At 35.1% G+C, this 21,820-nt stretch overlaps 5 protein-coding genes and 1 long non-coding RNA gene across 17 annotated transcripts; 2 read left to right on the top strand and 4 right to left on the bottom strand.

Moving 5' to 3' along the window:
* Positions 1-199: 199 nt before the first annotated feature.
* Positions 200-2,725, top strand: LOC105450853 (motile sperm domain-containing protein 1-like). Of its 6 annotated transcripts, none has more exons than XM_011690964.1 (6): positions 200-504; positions 1,344-1,517; positions 1,601-1,764; positions 1,839-1,998; positions 2,266-2,409; positions 2,482-2,725. In XM_011690964.1, exons 2-6 carry the CDS (start codon positions 1,376-1,378, stop codon positions 2,511-2,513), a joined length of 642 nt encoding a protein of 213 aa, XP_011689266.1. In that variant the 5' UTR covers positions 200-504; positions 1,344-1,375; the 3' UTR covers positions 2,514-2,725. The 6 variants fall into 6 exon arrangements, with proteins under 6 accessions (XP_011689266.1, XP_011689276.1, XP_011689230.1 ...); XM_011690974.1 differs by having other exon boundaries at positions 200-500; XM_011690928.1 differs by lacking the exon at positions 200-504 and adding an exon at positions 511-909.
* Positions 1,622-6,889, bottom strand: LOC105450833 (eukaryotic translation initiation factor 4E type 2). Of its 4 annotated transcripts, none has more exons than XM_011690909.1 (6): positions 6,804-6,889; positions 4,856-4,940; positions 4,529-4,768; positions 4,183-4,335; positions 3,883-4,094; positions 1,622-1,709 (listed from the first exon to the last, which is right to left on the bottom strand). In XM_011690909.1, the coding sequence occupies exons 1-5, from the start codon at positions 6,872-6,874 to the stop codon at positions 3,939-3,941; spliced, it is 705 nt and encodes a 234-aa protein (XP_011689211.1). In that variant the 5' UTR covers positions 6,875-6,889; the 3' UTR covers positions 1,622-1,709; positions 3,883-3,938. The 4 variants fall into 4 exon arrangements, with proteins under 4 accessions (XP_011689211.1, XP_011689201.1, XP_011689192.1 ...); XM_011690899.1 differs by lacking the exon at positions 1,622-1,709 and adding an exon at positions 3,618-3,779; XM_011690890.1 differs by lacking the exon at positions 1,622-1,709 and adding an exon at positions 3,618-3,797.
* LOC105450829 lies at positions 5,947-7,038 on the top strand. The gene is made up of 2 exons (XR_974500.1): positions 5,947-6,041; positions 6,819-7,038. It is a non-coding gene; the product is annotated as an uncharacterized LOC105450829 (long non-coding RNA).
* On the bottom strand, positions 6,862-9,599 carry LOC105450820. 2 transcript variants are annotated; one of them, XM_011690871.1, is made up of 4 exons: positions 9,187-9,599; positions 8,405-8,604; positions 7,952-8,145; positions 6,862-7,172 (listed from the first exon to the last, which is right to left on the bottom strand). In XM_011690871.1, exons 1-4 carry the CDS (start codon positions 9,583-9,585, stop codon positions 7,054-7,056), a joined length of 912 nt encoding a protein of 303 aa, XP_011689173.1. In that variant the 5' UTR covers positions 9,586-9,599; the 3' UTR covers positions 6,862-7,053. The 2 variants fall into 2 exon arrangements, with proteins under 2 accessions (XP_011689173.1, XP_011689164.1); XM_011690862.1 differs by having other exon boundaries at positions 6,862-7,194.
* LOC105450803 (general transcription factor 3C polypeptide 2-like) lies at positions 9,555-17,297 on the bottom strand. 3 transcript variants are annotated; one of them, XM_011690829.1, is made up of 21 exons: positions 16,929-17,297; positions 16,484-16,725; positions 14,875-16,397; positions 14,632-14,745; positions 14,392-14,544; positions 14,161-14,321; positions 14,025-14,073; positions 13,714-13,893; positions 13,423-13,636; positions 13,009-13,114; positions 12,678-12,883; positions 12,397-12,595; positions 11,723-11,968; positions 11,516-11,635; positions 11,135-11,277; positions 10,868-11,054; positions 10,707-10,794; positions 10,508-10,627; positions 10,239-10,400; positions 10,051-10,155; positions 9,555-9,802 (listed from the first exon to the last, which is right to left on the bottom strand). In XM_011690829.1, exons 2-21 carry the CDS (start codon positions 16,596-16,598, stop codon positions 9,638-9,640), a joined length of 4,356 nt encoding a protein of 1,451 aa, XP_011689131.1. In that variant the 5' UTR covers positions 16,599-16,725; positions 16,929-17,297; the 3' UTR covers positions 9,555-9,637. The 3 variants fall into 3 exon arrangements, with proteins under 3 accessions (XP_011689131.1, XP_011689141.1, XP_011689149.1); XM_011690839.1 differs by having other exon boundaries at positions 16,902-17,297; XM_011690847.1 differs by having other exon boundaries at positions 16,219-16,397; positions 16,929-17,294.
* Positions 17,298-17,921: 624 nt separating this feature from the next.
* Positions 17,922-20,491, bottom strand: LOC105450880 (60S ribosomal protein L7). Its single transcript, XM_011690985.1, has 6 exons — positions 20,389-20,491; positions 19,843-19,957; positions 19,402-19,577; positions 18,926-19,173; positions 18,378-18,475; positions 17,922-18,073 (listed from the first exon to the last, which is right to left on the bottom strand). Exons 1-6 carry the CDS (start codon positions 20,397-20,399, stop codon positions 17,963-17,965), a joined length of 759 nt encoding a protein of 252 aa, XP_011689287.1. The 5' UTR covers positions 20,400-20,491; the 3' UTR covers positions 17,922-17,962.
* Between the last annotated feature and the right edge of the window lie 1,329 nt (positions 20,492-21,820).

Here is a 21,820-nt window from a genome sequence, read left to right on the forward strand (position 1 = left end):
GATTACTGTATCGAATCCATATTACTTATCTGTTTTATTACTTGTGAGGCACTTTTCTCAATTCGGTCCTGGATTTAACATGATGGATGCTCACGTGATCCGGAAAAGGAGATCAAAGGTGCCGACACGAAGTGGACCTACTGGTTATACTGTGGTTATACTGTGAGTGGAGCCTATAAAGCTTGTATCATACTGTGTATTAAATCTCACATTGGACTACGTGTTGAAGCATGCGTGCTTTTAGCGTGACACGAGTTGACTTGACATTGACAATGTTGACACAAATGTCATCTTTCTGTCATTTGTTATCAGTGAGTGTTAAAAAAAGATAAAATGATTCTTGTGTTAATTTGTGTCGTTAGATAAAAAAATTTTTTTTTCTAACGAATTGTGTTCCAAAATCCATCGAAAGGAGAATGCCGTCCGCGGCATCTGCGAGCTCGTGGCGCTCGCTGGACGAGCTCCCCGAGTTACAGCGATGTGTCATGGGATAGTCAATTGTTTGTAAATATTTTACATATATATAAACTTCTTTTCTATACACCACTTGGACGCGGTGTGAAGTCCGATCCAACGAGACACGGTCGGTCGCGACCGTGAATTTACCGAGTTTACTCCGATTAAAGACGATATTCGTTGCACCGCTCCAAGTGAGTCGCGGTGATTAAGAAATATTTTATACAAGTTCTTGCCGTGTATTTATTAATTTTGTGAGCATGCAAATTGCCAGACAAGTTGTCTTCACACACGATTCTGCAACTTGTGTCGTACTTCTTGCGATTGACAGTGCGTGAATTTTACATATGGGGAGAGGAGGAGGTTATAAAATTTAATATTTCATAATCCGTTGAATGTTGCGTTTGACAAGTGACTTCGATAATTACATATACAATTTTGTACTGTGAAAAGGTACAGGAAAATATATAAATCAAACGGCTAGTCTCATGTAAAATATATTGCTTATTTATTTTGCTACGACAAAATTCAAAGATCAAAGTTTTCCAGGAAATAAATGCCATAACGTCTTAAATCATAAAAATTTCGTAATATTAATTTTAAAATGCAATTTTGGTGTAAAAATTGATTGGAAACGAATAAAAGTGTGTCCTTTTAGGCCCATTTTTATCGATGTAAATTAAGTTTTAATCTCGATTTAATTTATTCTTTATTTCTTAGAGATTGAACCTAACCCCTGACATATTTTGAAATGGACATTAAAAGTATATTTTTTCTTTTTTTTATATTTTCGTTCTGTTTCTGCAAGCACCTAAAAAATGACCTTTATTTTGGACATTGTTGTGTCACAAATAAGCAAAATAACAATTGAATCTTGTATCTTGCAGGTATATGGACAGATTAAAATTAAGGGAGAACAATGTCGTCCACGTTAGCCACTCCTCGGAAATTGCCAATCTTTGTGTTTCCACAAAGCATTACGTTCTACCTGGACGACCAGTCCACCCACAAGCAAGTGTTAACTTTGTATAACCCATATGACTTTCCTGTAAAATTCAGAGGTAACTCTTTGTTCTATTTTTCTTCTGACAAGAGAATCTTTAACTTTGACCTTGTCTGCTTAATAAATCCTGCATTGTTTCAGTTTTATGTACTGCGCCGTACAAATATCAGGTGGTCGATCCAGAGGGCGTGATAAAGGCAAGTTCCTGCGTCGATATTGTTGTCAGACATACGGCGGTTTTAGCAAGTAACTGCAATGTGATTGATAAATTCAGAATACACATGCACGAATATCCTACTAAGCAGGTAATACATTTGTAACACACAAGTAATTAAAAGGAAGCGCTCGTTTCGAATCTAAATTCTATCGATTTTGATAGGTAATTGGGAAAAGAGATGTAGAAGCTAAACTTCTCCCTGGAATGATGGATACAGCCGGGAGGGCGACACCAGATCCAGATGTGTTTCAACAACTTCCAATAAATGAAAATAGGCAGCAAGAATCCTATGCGCTCATAAGCCGAAATAAAACGATGGACAGTAAGTGAATATTTAAAAAGATCGCTTTAAGCTTGATTTTTTTTCTGATAAATTGTTTGAATTCTGTTTGAATATAAAAAAAATAAATAAAACGATAAATTTTGTATTTCCTAATACAAAAAAAAATTTGCATTTATGAAGTTTAAACTGATATGAAAATGAGATTAACATGTAAATCCAAAACAAATTCTTCGTTATTATATTTACAGTAATGAAACAATTGCCTTGAAACAAATTAACGCTTAATAGCTACAAATTGTATTTTAGGAGGTACGAATTATGTAGCGCTCATCGCAGGAATTATATGCATAATTGGATTGCTTCTACCCACTGAAGGAGAACAAAGTCACAGAATGCCTGATTATCTGCATCTCTCTGTGAATTTTAAATTAATATTCTCATTTGTATTAGGTAATGCAATTATACAGATAAATAAATATATATATATATATATATAAAATTTCAATAACATTTTTGTTGCAGGTATGGTCGCGAATATCGTTTTAGGGCTATAATCTTTAGATTTTTATACGAACGACAACTTTGTACACACGATGGAGAATCGTAGGATAAAAGCACAATTAATACAAGACTTCATTACATTGGGCCTCCTTTCTTATGAAATGTACTCGATTCTAGTCTACAGATAGCAAATTTCAATTTTCTATTGACCAAGATATTGATATTTGTTTTTTATAATAATTATTATATTATAATCTTATAGATATATACATATAAATATTTATTGTATGTATAATATTTATATTATATATTTTTGTAAATATATGACATAAATATTAAATATTTGTCAAATATTTGTTGTATATGTCATATATAAATATATATAAATGTTATAATATAATAATTATATATTGTAATTGTAAGAAATAATAATATATTTTAGAGTGAGGCGGTCTCGAAACATATAAGAGATACTCTGGCTCGTGAACTATATATATTTCCAGGCCTACTGGGAAAACTAACTTCATTATTTAAATCATACGATATCGTGTATATATCGTGTATACCGAAGATAAATTGTATATGTCCTTTATAAAATGTCGTAATATAATGAAATAACATAAGAGAATAAGCTGTTAATGTTTGTATTGCTAGCTCATCTGACTTTGCATCTTTATGTTGTATATATTAATCATTGTGATATATCTCGCCATTTATAATGACCATTTTTATATATTCTAATTGATCTCATGTACAGCTAGATAGGAGAGTCTTCCTGTATATAAAGTTGGATCGAAATTTAGACATCTGCATTAAAAATATCTGTAATAAATAATTGTTATTTTTTCCATCTTCTGTTATCCATTACAGTCTCGTATACAATATCATGAGCATGATTTACAACGAATTTAATTTACAATAAAATAAAAATTCCAATTAAAAAAACTGCGATATCTAAACGAGAGAGAGAGAGAGAGAGAGCTAGAGCAAATCTGTGTCTTCTGATACATTTTCTTTATACAGAAACTTTAAAATTAATTTTAACAGAGGCAACAATTTGTTTCGAAAAACGTTTTCGTAAGAGATTAGAGATTTCAAAAGCGCGATATGTCAAACTACTCACAGAATAAGCGCTCACAAATTCTTTCCTCATGTTATAAATGTTAGCAATAAGGACATTCATTTATTTATGACCAATGTATATTCATATATTATTTACATAAGTTATAACAGACACTTGTGATTGAGTGTATCGTCAAATGGATATTATCCAAACGTTTCACGTCTTATTTACTTTCTTGTCAGATGCATGTGATCTCCTGAGAAGTAAGAATCGGCTGTATTTTCAAAAAATGTAATACGATTAGATAAAAGAAGATTCTCCCCTTCAATATTTTCTGTATACTAAACCGTTTAAATTACCCGTAAGTCTGTCAGGAAAGTTGTAATATATGTCCCGTCCACGAAATGGTACAACTTCACATTCGATGTACATTCTTCAAACTGTCATTATGGGTCTTATACTCCATAGTGGCAGTAGGGGGAAGGTGTAATACTCTTCTTAAGGTATCCCTAATCCGCGCTGTTATCGTCACATCGGACGCTGTCTTATTCCACACACATATTATATCCTCCTGTCAAATTAACAAATTTATCCGATAAAAAGAATTCTTGTATCCGACGTAAAAACTCTAAAAACAGGCGCGTAAAACTCTCGCTTACTTGAAATCTTATGGATACAACAGCGCCGCATATTTCTTCCCCTACCATAAATTGCTCTCCTAAAATTGCCAATATAAGATTCTCCCAACATCTGGAAACTAAACCCTTTCGTAATCTCACTATCCACTTGCCACCTTTTTGATTCGCTTCATCCTGAAAAGAAAACAAACGATAGTTTCGATGTATAAGAATTACTATTTCATTTGTCATATGACTAATTTTTCAAGCGTGTTAATTGGCTGCAGGATAGAGAAGTTCCCTTTGATTGAAAAATTTGTCATACGATAAATGTGATATCAGATTTAATATGTATGCAATGAACATAAATGAACAGGCCTGTGCTTACCTCCCACATAGGTTTTATACCGACTTTGAAGAGATGGAAGTCTGTGTGCGTCGTAAGATCTGACGGTCGTACTAAATGACTGTAGAGACCCCAAAACTGTTCCACGCTCGCGAACCTGCCGACCAGCTTTAAATTTTGGTCGTAACTCTGTATGCTAGTCTTGCCAGGACTACGTCGACTGTACCACAGTGCATAAGCATACTGTAATTTATGCTCGTTTGGACTTATCTCTATTGGAGGCTGCAAATAGATATTGTCAGATAATTGTCAGATATCTTTCATCGACACTAATACCGTCATTGTCGACAAGATCTCTGTTTTACTCACTAATGGACCCTTTTCTGCCTTTTGATTATCCTTTGATTGAGACTCCTCGTCTCCGCTGTCCTCTGTGGGTTTCAATCTATAAGGGCTGTCAGAATTTGTAAGTTAGACAACAGAAGTCAAATACTTCAAGCATTTACTGCTCATTAATAAGGATCGCTTATCGAAATTAGAAGTTTTTTTTATCGAATTCTATAAATCGGAATAAGATAAATTGAACCGAGATTAAAATTAAATTTTATATTGATAGAAATAAGAGGCGAGATTCGATTAAGCTCCGATTAACTGAATTGGTAGGAATACTCGCAGCAAAATATATATATATAAAAATCACCGTTCTAATCTTCGTTTTTCGATATCAAACAACGAGAGATAAAAAAGTGAGAAATATTAATAATTCTATCCGCGCTAAAACGAGCACCGCTCGACAAATTCATCGCCGATTAAGGTAAAACGAGAGAGGGTGTCTCGAACGTCGAAACGGGAACCGTCACACGTGAATCCTAACTGGCATCGCTCACGATTACACCGTCCTTTCCATTGTCGAGGGTCAGAACTTTCGTTCGGACGGGAACGCACGAGTGACAAGTGCGACAGATGGGGACGCGTTTATCTCGTGTGTGAAATCCCGTTGCACTCGAATGCGCGTCTAACCTCGCAGAAAAAAAAACCTCCCGGTAAAGGCCACCTTTTCACACTTACGTCTCAAATTTAGCGGACATGCTTGCAGCTGGTCGGGACAAAAATACGTATGCACTACAAGGATATATATTATTTTGCGCTCAAACGCACGTACGAATGTAACAAAAGTTTCGTAAAACGCTCGCCCCTTCCACGCTCGCACGTTGAGCTTTCACGTCTGCGGTGTTTTCGGTAAACTGTTGATCTTCCAGCAGCATTTCTCTCTCTCTCTCTCTCACCCTTTCTCTCGTTATTTTTTCCGCCGTTTTATCATCAGAGATTTCGCGTTCGCACGTTGGTCATACTAAACGCGTATGATCGCCCCGCGAGATAACGAATTGTATTGGTGGAGAAAAGTGTCTACATACTCTAGAATATTCATGCGCCATGCCGTAAAAATAAAGCTCACTTCAGTTCGTATCGAAATTCAATTTGTTTACATTTGTCTATGGACGACCTTGCTCGAGCTCGGATTAATTCAGCCGGCAGAATTGCTTGAAATTTCTAAGTATGTAATCCTTTACATACTCTAGTTTGTTTCTAATTCGATCTTTTTTTCCACATATGTTAAACACGACAAAAGAATTAATAATTCTGTCCGCGTTAAACGAAAAATAGTTCATTCAGTTTTTTCATGTATTGAAAAATTAATAATTCTGTGTTAATGAAATAATGCAAGTTTCGGTTAATTATAGAATTAATTACTTTTCCTGAAATCGGACGTGAATTGAAAGTATAAAACGGGTTAACTTATACTTAACTTCACTTATACAGGTTATATAGCGAATTCGATTGAATGCATTAGATATGTGCGCGCATATTATTAATGCATATCAAAACCGTTGTACACAAATCATTCAATATAAAAATATATGTTTAATATAAATACACTATATCAATCTGAGAAACGGATTAAAATTCTTAATATACACGCACCTTAATTAGTATTAATTAGTATTAATTAGTAAAATATATATTAGGTATTTTATTATTCGGGACATTATGCTTTTTACAATTGAGATTAGAACAGTGTACAATGGTATATATTAATATGTGCACTGTGCGATGCACCACACTAATACATCCAATCGAATTCGCTATTCTATCTAGTAAAGTTTCCATTTAATCTTTGATTAGAAGAAAACATATAACTTATCATACCTCAGTTTGTAAGCAACAGCCCATATTAAAATTGATGCCAAATTACTTTTAAGAAGAGAGGTGCGATGTGCACTCAATATATTATTTTAAAATAGAAATTTTATGTTACCATTTAATTTTACAGAAGATGCAGAGTTTCAATCCCATGAAATGGAAAACGAGATCTATCTTGCATGGCATTCGTAGGCACTTTTTATTATCATTTAATTTAAACATACAAGAAAATAACGTGCTTCGTTTTATTAATAAAAAAAAAAGAATTTCGCGAGCTAGAGAAGTGCATCGTGCGTAGCATCCCGCGCAGTGGTGCCCCTAATTTTCTCTCCTGTTGCCAATCGCGAACTCCGACTTCAGCTTCTTCAGGATCTCCTCTCGCTGGTACATGACTTCTCTGCGACACAGCGGCGAAAATGCGATTGGGCATTCGTACTGCACGGTCTCGATGCATTTCGTGTCCTCCGCGCCATCCGCGTCGAATCTGAATTGCGAAATGGTATTCACTGGAAAGTACAAACAGCCCGATTATACGATATTCGCCTCAGCGCGGAGACGGGGAGTTTATGCGGTCAGAGGCGAGCTGAAATCGCACGTGAACGAAAGCTGATCGTTCAAAAATAGTCGCAAGATGTATTCGTTGGAGGCTGCGTTTCTAGAGCAATCGTTAACGCATTTATTTGCGAGAGAATATTATTATTTCTACGGTATAGCTTACGAGAATCGATTACATTTTTTCAAGATTGCGTGAGAATCATGCTTAAAAGTTTAGAAACATATTAATTCTTATTTATATTATATATATAGCCTGTATAATATATACCATATAAAACACCCCCACAAATTGACGTATAAATGACAAAAATAAATTGAAAAAATTTTATTGAAAAATAATATTTATTTTCATAACTATTTTAATATTTTATTCGCTCTTCTTTGATCTTTATTACAGCCTTTAAAAAAAATGCAATAAATTGAGGGTGCTTTATATTTTATGATCACAAAGCTATATTTATAATATAGTTATAAATATATTATTTTTCTGAGTCGTAAAAATTCGTTCTCATATGTCTGCGCTTTTTCATTCTTATTGCATTCTGAATATTTTTAAGAAATTTTTTTTTAGACATTCGATCGATTTTCTAACTGCGCAAGCAATTTATATGCGAATAATTTGTACAAGACAAAGTAAAATTGAGTGCGTTGTCGACTTATAATGTATGCCAGGCAGAGTGAACGGGACTGCGAGCGGTGTCCACTTACGACAGAAGAAATCGAAGCAGAAGCAGGTCCGATGCCTGGAACTGATGACATAGCCATTGTCGTCCGGCTTGACGGCGTAGTGTCCGTGCGCTACATTACGGATCATCGGCAGATGACTCAGATGTTCCGTGTACCGCACGGAGTATTCCCAGTGATCGTAATTCCCGCCTTCGTCGATCACAGTAAAATCTTCTCTGTGACATCAATTCAAATGGATCAGTCGAGAAAAAAAGTGCGCAATTAATTCACATTTTATTCTGCCCTTTCGAAATTTAAAATGACCTGCGTTATTTTCTCTCTTATTTTCTATCTCTTTGTATCTCGAAGATAAGAGACCAAAATAGCGGATGTATTATATATATGTATTCTCTTTCCTCTTTTTTTCTCTTTCTCTGCTTTTTTTTTATTAATACAACATTGATCGTTCCAAGGAATTGTCTGATTCCTACTTACATTGTTGGATTCAATTTTTTCATGTTGCTAAAATCGGCCACGAACTCCCACACCAGTTTGGGATCCGACTTATTTATGATGCCCTCGAACATCACTTGATGTTTCTTCTTATAAACAAATAATGAGTAAAGAACCAAAGCGCCTAGAATGCCGTGCAAGATAGATCTCGTTTTCCATTTCATGGGATTGAAACTCATCTTCTGTGTACCAGCAAAAAAGAAAAGCTGATCGTTACAGATAAATCAGACCCTTTTCAGAACTGGTTTGCATTGTATCAAAATATTCGAATAGAAATCTGGCTCATTTTAATCCTCGGATTCGTCAGAAAGGTTTCTAAAACTCTCTGCAGCATTTATTTTTTATGATATTCTTTAAATATTTTGATCCGTTTTTCTTTTCTAGATAATCTTTAAAGAAATAATTTTTTTGCAAATTTATTAGGAAGAAATGCATTCCAGGATTGATATCAATTTTAATTTGAAAATAAAATTCTAGAAACATTATCAATTAAAATTATGCAGAATTGTTCATGTTTTTATAATTACAATTGTGAAGACATAGCATATGCAATCGTGTTAAAATACAGGCAGCTTTTAGAAATATTCTCGGTTTTATTTTTAGATAAAATGCGTGAGCAAAGACAAAAAGAATGCATTATTTGTATCCCAAAGACGCGATTTTTTTCGGAAACAAGATATAACGCGGAATGCGAAATTCCAGCGTGCTCGAGCGTCATTATGCGAGAATAAGATCTTTTTAAACAAATGAGATTTCGCACTTACCGCTGTCGCAAGGATCGTCCGATTGGCGCGATTCAGCGCGGGTTCGCGAGTACTTCCGGTTTGAAAGAGTGTTATCAGCCCGGAGCTCGAGATTTCGAGAGGTAGCGATAGGAAAAACCTCGCTGGACGAGATAGCGGCTCTCCGCCTGACGCGCTCCGATCCCACACTGGATCCCGCCCGCTAGCCAGTATTTTTTTTTCGCTTCGCCTCGCCGCTACGTCACGGTTTGTATGAATGTAGATGTATTCCAGGGCCGGCAACAGGCCTGTCTCGGAAGTGGCGAGTGAAATAGGATCCTTCAATCGCGCATCGCAAGAATCCAATCGGATATAGTCGGAGAAAATTCCTCTCGAGCGGCGTACAAAAATACGTGACAAAAATTTATTTCGGATATTCATGTACAAGGTTTTTTTTATATACAAATGTGATTCACAAAATTCTCTCGTCTAGTTAACTTGTTCTTTTTTTGTCGAGCATAGACTTCACGTGCGGCGGTAGCAAAACGTTTAAATCATGACGCGAAGACATAAAGTTGAAGTTCAATAATCTTACTAAACCGTTTTGGTAGCCTATCGCTAGCCACAGATAACTCCACGTGTTTGGATTCCAAGCCACCTAAAAAAGTAATAAAAATAAAAGAAAATATGTATTAATTTTGTTGTCTATCAGTGCTCCATTTCTAATTATGTTTCTATATTGAAAACAAGCAAAATCAGTGATTTTTAAAACATGCTAATGTGTTTTAAATAAATATTTTAATTATAATTTCAATTAATTGCTATTAAAAATTTATTTTTATTATATTTTAATACGTCTTAATTATTTTGCGAGGGAAAGATAGGAGAGAATTATTCTCGACGTACCCTGTTTGCAGAAGTAAATGGATATTGTTCAATAGGGACAGACATCATCTTGTCACTATTCAGACTATCCTTCTGCTTGCCTCTAGCGACACTTTTCTCCAAATCCTCAAAGAGAAAAATTGATTGATATTAGATTGATTGATATTAAGGCATAAAATATTATAAGAGAGATACGTCTAACAATTTACCGTTAAATTATCATGAAAGATGATACCAAAACGATCTTTGCATTCATCATACTTTTCCGGCATGTAGTAATATTCTTTGGAACTCTTTTTATCTTGACTTTTACTATCTTTGCCATGTTGCTGCTCCTCTAAGAAATCCACCGTCTTGATAAAAGAATTCAACTGTGACAAATTATAAAAACATATATAACAGCAAGTTAATGTAACAAAATATGTATTTTATTACTATAGGAATCTTATGACGATGTAAAAGTATATTTCTTTCCTACCTGTCTTTTCTTAGACAATAATTTTTCTGGATACAACAATTGATGAGGAAAGATAGTCAATACTTCTCCGGCTAAAGTGCTGTGTGCAATACTGTTAGCGTGATCGGAAACAGAGAGGCCCTGAAAAATTGAACGTTATATTTAGGAGAGTGTACAATCGGTCGTCATCTGAAAGCAAGAAATAACATAACATTCTTACATAAGTTGTCGAGTTGGTTGCTAAAATTGGGCCATATTTGTATCCGTATTCTCTCACCGGCACTGTCATGGAATGCATGTAATGATACCTGAAAGAATCATCGCGTTAGAAAAGATAATCAGTTATTATCATTCCTCTGCGTGCAACAGAATAAATTTTACCCAAGTGCATCGTCGAAACTAAGAACCGCGCACGGCCAGTTTGTCATCCACACGCCGTTCGATACTATGCCCCTTTTTATACAGCTCTGCGGTGCAGTCGTATCTTCCAAATCCCAAAATTTATACGATTTATCTACACTGGCGGAAGCGAGGAAACGGCGGTTACCGTACGGAACTAGTGCTACCACTGTGCGAAAGAACAAGACAAATACATTTTTACATATCCTTTCTATCCCCCTTACGTGAATGAGATGCGAGTTTACTTACTGGTAATTGCATTAAAATGAGCAAAGAAATAGTGGTATGTATTTATAACTTTAGTATCATTCCGTACATCAAGCAACAGAGGCGAGACAGTCGTAAGATGCCACAGCCCGATGTAACCGTTTGAGAAACCTGCCGCGATAAAGCTGAAAATATTTGCATTATTTTTTATAATATACTGCCTTGGTACAATATATAAGTAACTTAGCAATATAAGGCATCCCCATAAATTGACGTGAACATTTCAATATTTAACGAAAAATAATTATTTATTTTTATAACAATTTTGTTAGTACTTTTTTCAAGAAAATGCATTAAATTGAGGATGCTTTATACTTATGGCCAAGATTGTACACGAAAAATAATTTAGATTACGGATATTACTTATGTCCATGCTCCTTCGTCCACGACAGCCTGGTACACTGCCAGTTTTGTTCATTATTGTCATACATAAGAATATTCTTGACCAATGTTATTACCGGATCGGTCTTGTAAATCGGCCACCTTGAAGCAGAATGCATGAAAATTTCTTTATGAATAACGAAGGAAAAAAATAATAAATAATAATAACGCAGTCAATGTATGACTCACGAATTGTCTTCCGTTTTTTCGAATTTAAGTTCGTCCGCGAACGGTAGCGAATAAATATGTATACATCCATCGGAGCATGCAGCTGCAAGTAATCCCATTCGCCTGAGATCACTTCCGCCCGCTTTGTAGTTACCAAGATCGACATCCTGATAGCATCCTGACGGGCACCACTCTAAGCACCAAACTGTACCGCTATTATGCGCAATCGCGTAGGCTAAGACGGGCGATTTATTTTCACTATTAACTCTGAAAAGAATACAATGTAATCTCAATAACGTTATAAATTGTAGCGTTATAGAGTGACGCGTTGTTTCGTGTGACAGTAGTCGACTTGTAGTTGAAGAGTCCCAAGTTTTGTGATTGTCACTCCATGTATGTCTCGATTTTATAAAAGGATTGGAAATTAAATATTGTGAATCCACATTATTCATCGGAAAATATGAAGAATTTTGACAGTAAAAATTGGAAGCGCATGAATAAATTCGAGAGTATGATATCCGTTAAGAGAATTAATTTACGAAATTTCTCTATACAAGTTATGATGTATTGAACTATTTAGCAGACTCCCTTATTAAAAAATATATATATATATATCCATCCGCTTTGTAATTGCCAAGATCGGCATTCTGAGAGTATCCCAATGGACGCCATTCTTGTGGTCTTGAGTTACTTACTTATGATTTAAAGGTCCGACATCCCATATCTGTATGATGTTTGGGCCTGAATATTTACATCTGACTTCATACTCGCTTTCCATCGTGGGATGCGTGCTAATTGCGATGTATTGCATCGGGTTTTTGGAATACATCGGCGATGGGATAGGTAACCATGCTAACGCCCATATAGGACCACCGACAAAAAATATTGGCACATCTAAAACAATACTTTATTTTAGAGAGATTCTTTGCTAAATATTTCAATATCATAACTTATATGGCGAAATCTCATAAATTACCTTCACAGATATCACTCTCGAACCTATTCATGCACATCCAATTTTTGTCATCAGAATTCTCCATATTTTCCGATGAATTGGCATGTTTGAAAGCCATCGAAATCGTTAGTTCTGGGAGATACGTTGCGGCATCATTATTTCCCAATAATGTAAAACAATTTGGCATATTATCTTCGAACAACGCCAATTCGTAATTTTTTAGTTCGCTGTTACAATAAAATAAATAAACAATCAGTTCCGTTAAGTAATAGAAGCAAACTATAGAGATTAAATTAAAAATCAAATTTGAACTTTAATATTTGGTGCATACACGCTATCTAATTGTACTTACAATTCCAGAGTCCATCGCAAAGTTGGTTCATAAATTTCATTTAGTAGCGAGTTCTGCGTTGTTTCCTTATCTAAGAAAGCCATTTTTCTGCAAGTTGTCTCTTTATCTAAAAATATTATTCTTTTGTAGATTCCTCAAATTTCAGAGAAACAATATATTCTTTCAAATATTTTGAGTTTATATATGTATATATGTATATTCGACCATGGTGGAAAAAAACATGTTTTTTTTCCACCATGTATTCGATTAAACTAAAAAAAAAAAAATATGCTATGTATACTAACTCGTGCTAAGTATTAAATTTAATATCGTTAACGTGTGCTTTTATATTAATTTGTATAGAACACTTTTCAAAAATATATATCCAAATAAATTTGTTAAATTAGAGTAATATAATTTATCTATTCAACTTACTTGTGCCATCAGAGTTTATTTTCAACGAACGACGACTGCTAAACTTTTGTTTTAAATCATCTTCGAATATACTTTCATCCGAATTCTCATCTTCCTCTGTCTCGTAATCAGAATATTTCTCTACGTCATTGTTGCCGGAATGAATTTCTGTTATATGATCTATAATCTTATCTTTAGATTCCGCACAAAACTTGCAAATCTTACACATGAATTTCTGAAAAATATATTATTTTTTACGTGTAGATTTAACCACTCTTCTAAATATGTAGCAAATAAAAAAACAATATATACCTCTTTTGGCCTGAAATTACATTGATAGTAATGTTCATAGATGGTTTCGTAAGAGAAGCATGTAAAAGTACATCCTAGCTGCTTACAAGACATGACGCCTTTTGAGTCCAATTCTTTTTTCCACATAACTTTCCAAGCGCTTGGTATCCTTTTCTTTTGCGGTATTTGTACTACATCGTTCTAAATATATTAAGTGTATTAACATACATGTTATACATAGGCAGAAATTTACGATATAATATTTACAATATGTAACAATGAAAATTTTAATTTTAAATTTGAATGAGAATGCATATTTTTAACGTAATTACATTTTGCTCTTTCAAAGATTCAGCGAGTTCCAATATTCTTGGTACTGCTCTGTAATTACAAAAAATATATATGTATGTATATAACTACATTAATAAGCGTAATTTAAGTAACTTTTAATTAATATTTTATGTTTACCTCTCTGCTGCTTTCCGTTTAGTTCTTTCGACTTGTACATTTATTTGTACTTTATCTTTATTCTGTTCTGCTTGTCTGTGAAAACGTTCATGTACTTCCACAGAGGAAGGCATCATAACTCTATTGCAAATGGGACATGTCACCATTAACGATTGTTTTTCCTATAACGATAAAAATCTTTAGTAAAATGCTATATACTCATGTAATAAATACTGTCCTTTTCATGCTTACTTCTTCTGATTTACCGCAAAATTGCATGTGCGATATAAAACCAAGGACACTCTGTCTTCTATCTTCGCATTTCTCACAAATCAGAAATTTCTTTTTTTGCTTAAGAGCAGCAGATAATACTCTCTTTAACAACTTCGGGTCATTTTCAAAGTCCTGTATATATAAACAAATTTGTTTTTTCACACGAAACTTATTAATAGTACAAAAATCTGCAAAGAATGCTATTAAAAGTATTATTACCAATGGCTCCTGATCCTTTCGCCAAGCCATGTTATTATGTTGGTGTAAATTGTGTGAAGACCATTGTTTCTTTGGAATTTCTTTATCGCACTTAGCACAACTTACCAATTGTACCTGTAAGTAAAGGATTTAAATGAATTACTCAACGTTTTAACTGTTTAACGTTTTAACGTTGTAACATTTTGTTGTAAAATTTTTGCTGTTGCAGCAAAAATTTTTAAGATATACTGCAATCTACGGTACATTTGGAGCGCTCGAATCCGTAGGAGCATTTTTAATATTCGCATGGTTTGCTGTTGCACTTGTGTCATCTGTTTTGTCACTCTCTATCGTTCTCGATTGAGAAATGTTCGTTGTTAATCTAGGAATGTACTCGGTGTCTAAAGAATTTCGTGATGAAGGTCTACCCCTGCCGCGTCCTCGACCGTGTCCTCTACCCTGGCCTCTCGAGGCACCGGGGGGTCGACCTCGCTTCTTGACGAAAATATTTTCCGTGGTGTCGCTTTCAGTGCTCGAATCGCTGATATCATTAGTAATCCTAATTCGACTAGCGCGTCTTTTATCGCGTGTCACGGATTCGGTGATGCTTTCGGGAATCTCTCGCGACGTATCGATTCTGTTTGGCGTGCTTTGATCTGCGAGATCGTTTATCACTTTCCTAGGTCTACCCCTTTTTCTCTTGACGTTTTGTACTACAGCTGACTGGCTCTGTTCGTCATGCCTCGCATTTGTTTCACTTGCCGTGCATGCATCTCGATGTGCCGCATTCTTATTTAAATTTTCATCCCTTGCTTCGGATATCGACTCCCGCATACTTGTATCTCTGTGAGATGAGATATGTTGCCTAATTACAAGCTCCGTACATCCTCCTGTTGACCTTGGAGCGTTTTCTACCGCCGTCGATTGCATTCTTTCGGTGAACGATTGCGTCGAACTTGGTAATTTGTCTTTAGCTTTAACTAAGTTCGATTTTATGTTGTTATCTTCAATAGCTTTCAAATCCGAAGGCAGTGATTTTGTTGGTTTAGCTGGTAGTGCAGTTACTCCACTCTCAATTTTGTCAGTTTCTTGGTCTCCCGTCGCAGTTCTTGCATCTGATAAAGTACCGTACTGGTCGTTTACAATTTGATCTTGCACTTCCATCGACGAGATATTATCGTCGATTGATCTTCGGGTAAAATTATTCGATGCAATGCGGTCATTAATTCTGCCTTGCTGGAAATCCCTTTTATTTTTATCAGGTACGTTCTTGTCAATTGAATTTACATTATTTTTAGATGTTGCCAAAACATCCGTGCTTTTTGTCTCCACCAACGACGTTTCCGGCTTGTTGCGCGTAACAGAGGATAAAAGTTTCTTTCGAGAAAATGTTTTTGATGCACAATCCAAATTCACTTTTCCACTAGGACATTCAGGCATTAATTCAGTTTTACACGCTGCATTCTGCATAGTAACTAATTTACAAGATTCAGGTACTTTGTTCCTACTATTCAAATTCGTTTTACTTCTCTTTGCTACAATTTCTCCCTCTGTATTATGTTCCATACTGTCAGATTTGTCGACTTCTAAGCTAATAAAATCTTTCACCTTTGAGTTGCTCCGAGTGCGAAGTATACTTTTACATATGCGACTCTCGATACGCGTATCTACAATGATAGACGTGTCTTCGCACTTATTATTCTTAATGTCAGAATACCGATCGTCTAGCGCTTCCTTGTGTCTTCTGTCCACCTCCGATAACAAGATACTTTCATTCGAGGTAGATGCTTGAAAAATTAAAAAATTAAAGGTATCATTATTGATGCCGTGCTCTCAAAAGTGGAGTTTTAGAAAGTAGTAACATAATACTTACCATTAGCTGCGTCATTAATACAAATGCTCTTTTCAACGGAGGGAGAAAACATCCTCGTATCGTTCTTTGATGCTGCGTTGTACGCGCTACGCCATTGATTTTTCTTAAGCGACATGTCAGACAAAGTTATTCCTCTCCTTTTCGCAGGATAACAGAATTAAAGTTGAAGCAATTGTAAACACTGAGTCTATCTCTGTTGGTGCAACTCGTCGCATCCAGAAGAGGGAGTTCAATTTTTCTACCTGTAACACCAGTTATTACAATTTTAATGTTTAACACATGCCTTTTCGGGGCCCATCTCGCGAAATTTTGATAACAAAAAATACAAGGAAAAAAGAGAAAGACTCCGGGGATTCGAACGTGGAACGTGTAACACCGAAGCTCGATCTCTTATTTACAGCTCCAAAAGCACACTCACATGTTTCACCCTTAAGATACTCGTTACCTGGCACTTGTGATTTTCCGAGTGGAGTTTCAAATTCTCTGTAGTTCTACCGTTGCAAATAATTGATAAATTTCGCAACTTCCTATTATTTTACAACGCAAGCGAACAGCGCGAATAGGTTATACGTGCCGTTCCCGTAGATAATCTATCGATTTTTGTCTTAATTAAAATTTATGCACTTATCACAGTTATTACTCTGCACGCCAAAATGCGATGGAAATAAAAAATTTTTTCTCCCTTCTTTTTATACACGATGTTATGCGCCTGCAAATCGCATGCACCTCAATGCGCCTTTTAAGCTGCGTACACACAGTCACACACGTGCCTATTGCCTCACCGAAAATGGCGTAATATCGATCGGGCACTCTTGCAATGTGCCGATATGTTCAGTTGTATAAGAATAATTTCTGATTTGATTTGAAGTACGGAATGTTACTAGTTACGACATTACATAATATTCTCTTCACTCATTATTATTAATCAAAGATTTTGTTATACAAAAATATATGAAAATACTTTTGTATACGTTGTGTATATTATAGATTTTCTTAATATTTTCATATGTGAAATTTTTCGAGAATAATGCCCCTGATACTTTAAATAAAATCAGAACTTGTTATATTTTACAAAAACCCGAACGTAACAAATCGGTAAAAAAATCCCATGTTTTAACATGTTCCAGTTCTGTATGCCTTCGAGATATTTATTTAAATATGAAAATCTCTTCATTCTTTTGTAACGTAAAGAATCTTGTAACAACAAATATAAATGTAAAATTTTCTAGATTTTGTACATATTGATTTCACAATATTTTTTTTCAACAAACGTATCACACCTTTGTTTCAAAAGTGGCTTAACACAAAAAATTTATCATTTTTCGTTACCTGACTCATTCATTGTAATAACTCGAAAGAAAATCACGTTCTTCATACAAGCATGCGATATATAAAATATCAATCAGGCGCACGTGAATAATAATTAATTTACAAGAGATGAGTTTGATTAAATTTTATTTACGAAGATTTTTTATAAGTTTATATCATCCTTCGGAGAAGCTCGTTAATCTTATCTTCTCGATTTCCAAAGTCACCACCTTCTACATAATGATTGGTCTTCTTACGCCATCCGCCATTTGGTGTATTAAGCTAGAAACACACAGAGAAATGATTTTTCATACAAATATGCAAAAATTTCGAAGAAATATGTTTCTAAAACTCAGATCAGGATATTTTAAATATTTATAATTGAACTAATAAAAGTGTTTGAGCTTGTCTTAGATTTATGATATTAAGAAACAATCATCCATTGACAAGAAAAACTCGTATTAATTTTCGACATAGTAGGAGGCTAATAGACTTTAGATTAATCTACAACCATGCCTATGTCGCGAAATATCGATAGAAAATATTGTGTATTGTATCTTTTGTATTATTATTCAAGAACATATACCTTGAAGGGCCACAGGAAATTGCTGGCGAATTTGAATTTGGGACCAACAGTGAATATCTCGTGGATCAAGTCCTCGGTACAGATGATATTAGAGCGACCTAAGTGTAAAATAAAATTTTTGTTTTTGATAAATTATTTTCAGATTAAATTGATAATTCGTACCTACTGATATGTATAGATAAATTATATACACAGTTTTGTATCAATTATGTTAAAACCTGACTATATAATTATGTAGTCAGGCTAAAAAAAAATTGCTTTATTTATTTCTGACAAACTGGAAGAGAGAATGTGTATGTTCCCAAGACTCCCATGGATTTGTCAAGAAGTCATTTACTGAGAAATGCGCAGTCCACTTGATATTAATACTTGAAAACGTTTGATTGACCAATTAAAAAAAATTTTTTTTACTAAAACAAAGAATGCTTCGAAGCATTTATAACATCAAGTGGACCGCAGTCTACGACACATCTTGGTCGCATCTCAGTATTTTACTTGCAATTGTCGATTGTTAATTTGTGTAAATGTTAGAAGACGTTCTTACTAACCGAGCTTCTTCTCAATGATGGAGTTGCTAGTGATCGGTATGCGCTGCCTGTTTATCTTGGCAAAACCGCGCTTGTAGATCAACTCGCGAACCGATTTCAAATTAGGATACCCCCACGTAATGTAAGGCTCGACAATACGCAACATGTTGATCGTCGCTTTGTTCAACTTCACGAAGACACCATTGTTGATCTGTTTCAGACGGAACAGCTGCAGTACTTTCCGCACTTTGGGAGCAACTTGATTCACACTGAAAAAATTGCAATTACATTAAAGGCTATCAGGTTCACCTGGGGCTACAAATACTTTGAAGCATTCTTTGATTGGTTATCAATAAAATTCTTTCTTCTGACCAGTCGAGCAAATGCTTCAGTCTTTGTGGCGGAAATTGCACTCACAATAGTTACATTAATTCAAGATTTTGGCAAAGGATAAGCGCGACGTGTTGTTATATGTTAAAACAATCATATACACTTACCCTCGAATACGGGTAACAAACGCGAGACGCGCTTCACCAGGAATGTAATAATTTCCACGGTTTTTAGCCTGTCTCATCAATCGGATTTCATCTCTCTCCTTTCTCCTGTATTCCTTCACATATTCTTCAGCTTTTTTGAAGATCTGCTTTCTCTTCTTATAACGATTTGCACGTTGCTGCAAAAAAATCAGCTCATAAAAATCAGCTTGTTACCATATAAATTTTTTCTACTCTTATAAAGTTTCTATCAAACGACTCTGTTCATCGAAACATGTTGAAGAACATGACATTAAAAGTTATGGAAATCTAAGTAATTGAATGATTCAGATAATACGAGCTCAGTCACGAATTTGTATATTTGAAACTTCAAACGAATAAAATGCAGATAAATGGAGTTTCACTGTAATACGCTGTTAAATTGTTTATCTGTAATTTAATTACCTTAATCGATATCTGTAGACGCGCAGCCTTCACTGCCTCACGGCGTTTTCTCCTCTTCAATACCGACTCCGGCACCGCCGGCAGTTTTTTAGTTGGAGGAGCAGGTTCTTTCTTCCTGCATGGACAAATGCATGTTAGAAATGCATGAAGAAATACACGGGAATAGCTTTGCCATTCTCTCAAGTGTACACATGTTTGACAAACCCCCCGTAAACTCAAATTTAGGTTATATTGGTTGCAAGTGTTTTTTTAGTCAAATACAAATGCAAAATACAAACTAATACTAGTAGAATAAATTTTTGATGTGAAAAAACAAAATTTTCTCCGAGTTGTGTATGCTATACGATATTATCGTCCCGCGAGAGGCGACGATGCGATCGCGAACTCCCGCCTGACAATTCCGTTTGCTCGCTCGTTTAAAGTAAAAATATGAATTCGCTAACACGCATGCAACACAAACGTTCGTTAATACGACATTTTTGTATTCGCGAAATCACATTGTTTGCTGGATGCGGCCGGATTTCGCGAGACCACAAGGTTACTTACGCGTCCGCCATTCTTCCACGCGATAAAGGAGGATCTAACCTCTCTTCGCCTCGGAGTGAGAAAATTAGTTCATGCGAGTTCCTGCATGCAGCGGCGTGGCAGCACGTTTGTGTTACACGCGGTGTGGTGTGCGTGTGAGTGTGTGACCGTGACGACCGACCGGAGCGACGCGTCGCCAAATACTTGAGAAGCGAGAAGCTCGTTGGCCACAGAGCAAGTCCAGAGGGTCACGTCACGAGTTGCATTTATCTCCCAGTAAATTGTAACGTGCTTGAAAATTATAGAAACGAAGGAATTTCAGACGCTGCCTGACGAGATCGAATTCAAATGTATTTAGCCAATATGCCAGCTAGTTACCTAGTTTGAAAATATTTTAATTAAAATCTAAATTTAACTTATTTAATTTTTTATTACTTTTTACTTATTTTTTAAGTTTTTTTATTCAATTTAAATCCAATTTGAATTATCAAAATAACTCCCAAATCTTAACAATTATATTACAACTCTTACAAATGATTTCTGCATATTATATAATTTATTTGTATAACACAATTAAGGAAAATAATGTAGAAGCTGGATAATATATTTGGGAAAGTAAGAAGCGGCGAGTGTTAGAAACTCTTTATTTGTTATGTCTGTATAAACATCTGATTTTAATAATGGCAAAAGAGATTAATAATACAAACCATAATAGTAACCGTAATAATATCTCTCGTCGCATGATTAATAATAATAAGTAAAAAGAACATTGTATATAATGTCGATATAACTTGTAACATTCCGTGAAAAATAGATATCTAAAAGATATTTCTATGTGTGTGTAGAAGAGACAATTACAGAACAACTATTAAAAAAATATCGTCTATATAATTATAAATCGTTAAAATAATGCATTATTACATTCATCAAAGATCGTTGCGTTTCTTGTATATGTGTAATATATATAATATATATCTATATATATCTTTATATAATTCATCATCTTGCGATACATATGTTATATATCATGGCACATTCGTTTAACAATTAATAAGAGATACGAAGATCCACACAAACCCATTCGCGATGCGCGTCATTTACGACCGATCTCTTCAAAGCCAGCCAATTCTCGCCCAAGTTCAAAAGAAAATTATTCACAAAATAATATCGCTTCATCGTCGCTTTACAATTCACAGCGTGTTCGCAATGCGGATGCGGAATCAAAATCGCGCGCGGCTGGCAGATTCGACCGAAATGAAAGAGATCGATCATAAGATTGATTTGATTTGGCTGATTCATTATTATTAAGACTTCAGACTTTTTGTGCGAACACCTGGAGGCACGTAGATTCGCGATGAGCGATCCCTCGGAAAAATACACGACGGTGAAACGCGCGCATCGCTTTGAAAGAGCTCGACGTTGGCCGTCCGTTCGGCCGACACACTCGTCCACA

Source organism: Wasmannia auropunctata, unplaced genomic scaffold (genome assembly GCF_000956235.1).
Source record: "Wasmannia auropunctata unplaced genomic scaffold, wasmannia.A_1.0 LD336106.1, whole genome shotgun sequence".
NCBI classification, from domain to species: Eukaryota; Metazoa; Arthropoda; class Insecta; order Hymenoptera; family Formicidae; genus Wasmannia; species Wasmannia auropunctata.

Coding starts and splice junctions, on each gene's coding strand:
- LOC105450833 (XM_011690909.1), bottom strand. CDS start 6,874: ATGCCATGCAAGATAGATCTCGTTTTCCATTTCATGGGATTGAAACTC. Junction 4,941..6,803: donor ATCTTCTGTAAAATTAAATG/GTAACATAAAAT, acceptor AAATTCTGACAG/CCCTTATAGATTGAAACCCA. Junction 4,769..4,855: donor AGGCAGAAAAGGGTCCATTA/GTGAGTAAAACA, acceptor ATCTATTTGCAG/CCTCCAATAGAGATAAGTCC.
- LOC105450803 (XM_011690829.1), bottom strand. CDS start 16,598: ATGTCGCTTAAGAAAAATCAATGGCGTAGCGCGTACAACGCAGCATCA. Junction 14,322..14,391: donor TTTGCGGTAAATCAGAAGAA/GTAAGCATGAAA, acceptor TTATCGTTATAG/GAAAAACAATCGTTAATGGT. Junction 10,795..10,867: donor AGTTTCGACGATGCACTTGG/GTAAAATTTATT, acceptor TGATTCTTTCAG/GTATCATTACATGCATTCCA.
- LOC105450853 (XM_011690964.1), top strand. CDS start 1,376: ATGTCGTCCACGTTAGCCACTCCTCGGAAATTGCCAATCTTTGTGTTT. Junction 1,518..1,600: donor CTTTCCTGTAAAATTCAGAG/GTAACTCTTTGT, acceptor GCATTGTTTCAG/TTTTATGTACTGCGCCGTAC. Junction 1,999..2,265: donor CCGAAATAAAACGATGGACA/GTAAGTGAATAT, acceptor ATTGTATTTTAG/GAGGTACGAATTATGTAGCG.
- LOC105450820 (XM_011690862.1), bottom strand. CDS start 9,585: ATGAATATCCGAAATAAATTTTTGTCACGTATTTTTGTACGCCGCTCG. Junction 8,146..8,404: donor AAAAAATTGAATCCAACAAT/GTAAGTAGGAAT, acceptor TTGATGTCACAG/AGAAGATTTTACTGTGATCG. Junction 7,195..7,951: donor CTGCTTCGATTTCTTCTGTC/GTAAGTGGACAC, acceptor TGTACTTTCCAG/TGAATACCATTTCGCAATTC.
- LOC105450880 (XM_011690985.1), bottom strand. Junction 19,578..19,842: donor GTCTACAGATATCGATTAAG/GTAATTAAATTA, acceptor ATTTTTTTGCAG/CAACGTGCAAATCGTTATAA. Junction 19,174..19,401: donor TTTGTTACCCGTATTCGAGG/GTAAGTGTATAT, acceptor CAATTTTTTCAG/TGTGAATCAAGTTGCTCCCA.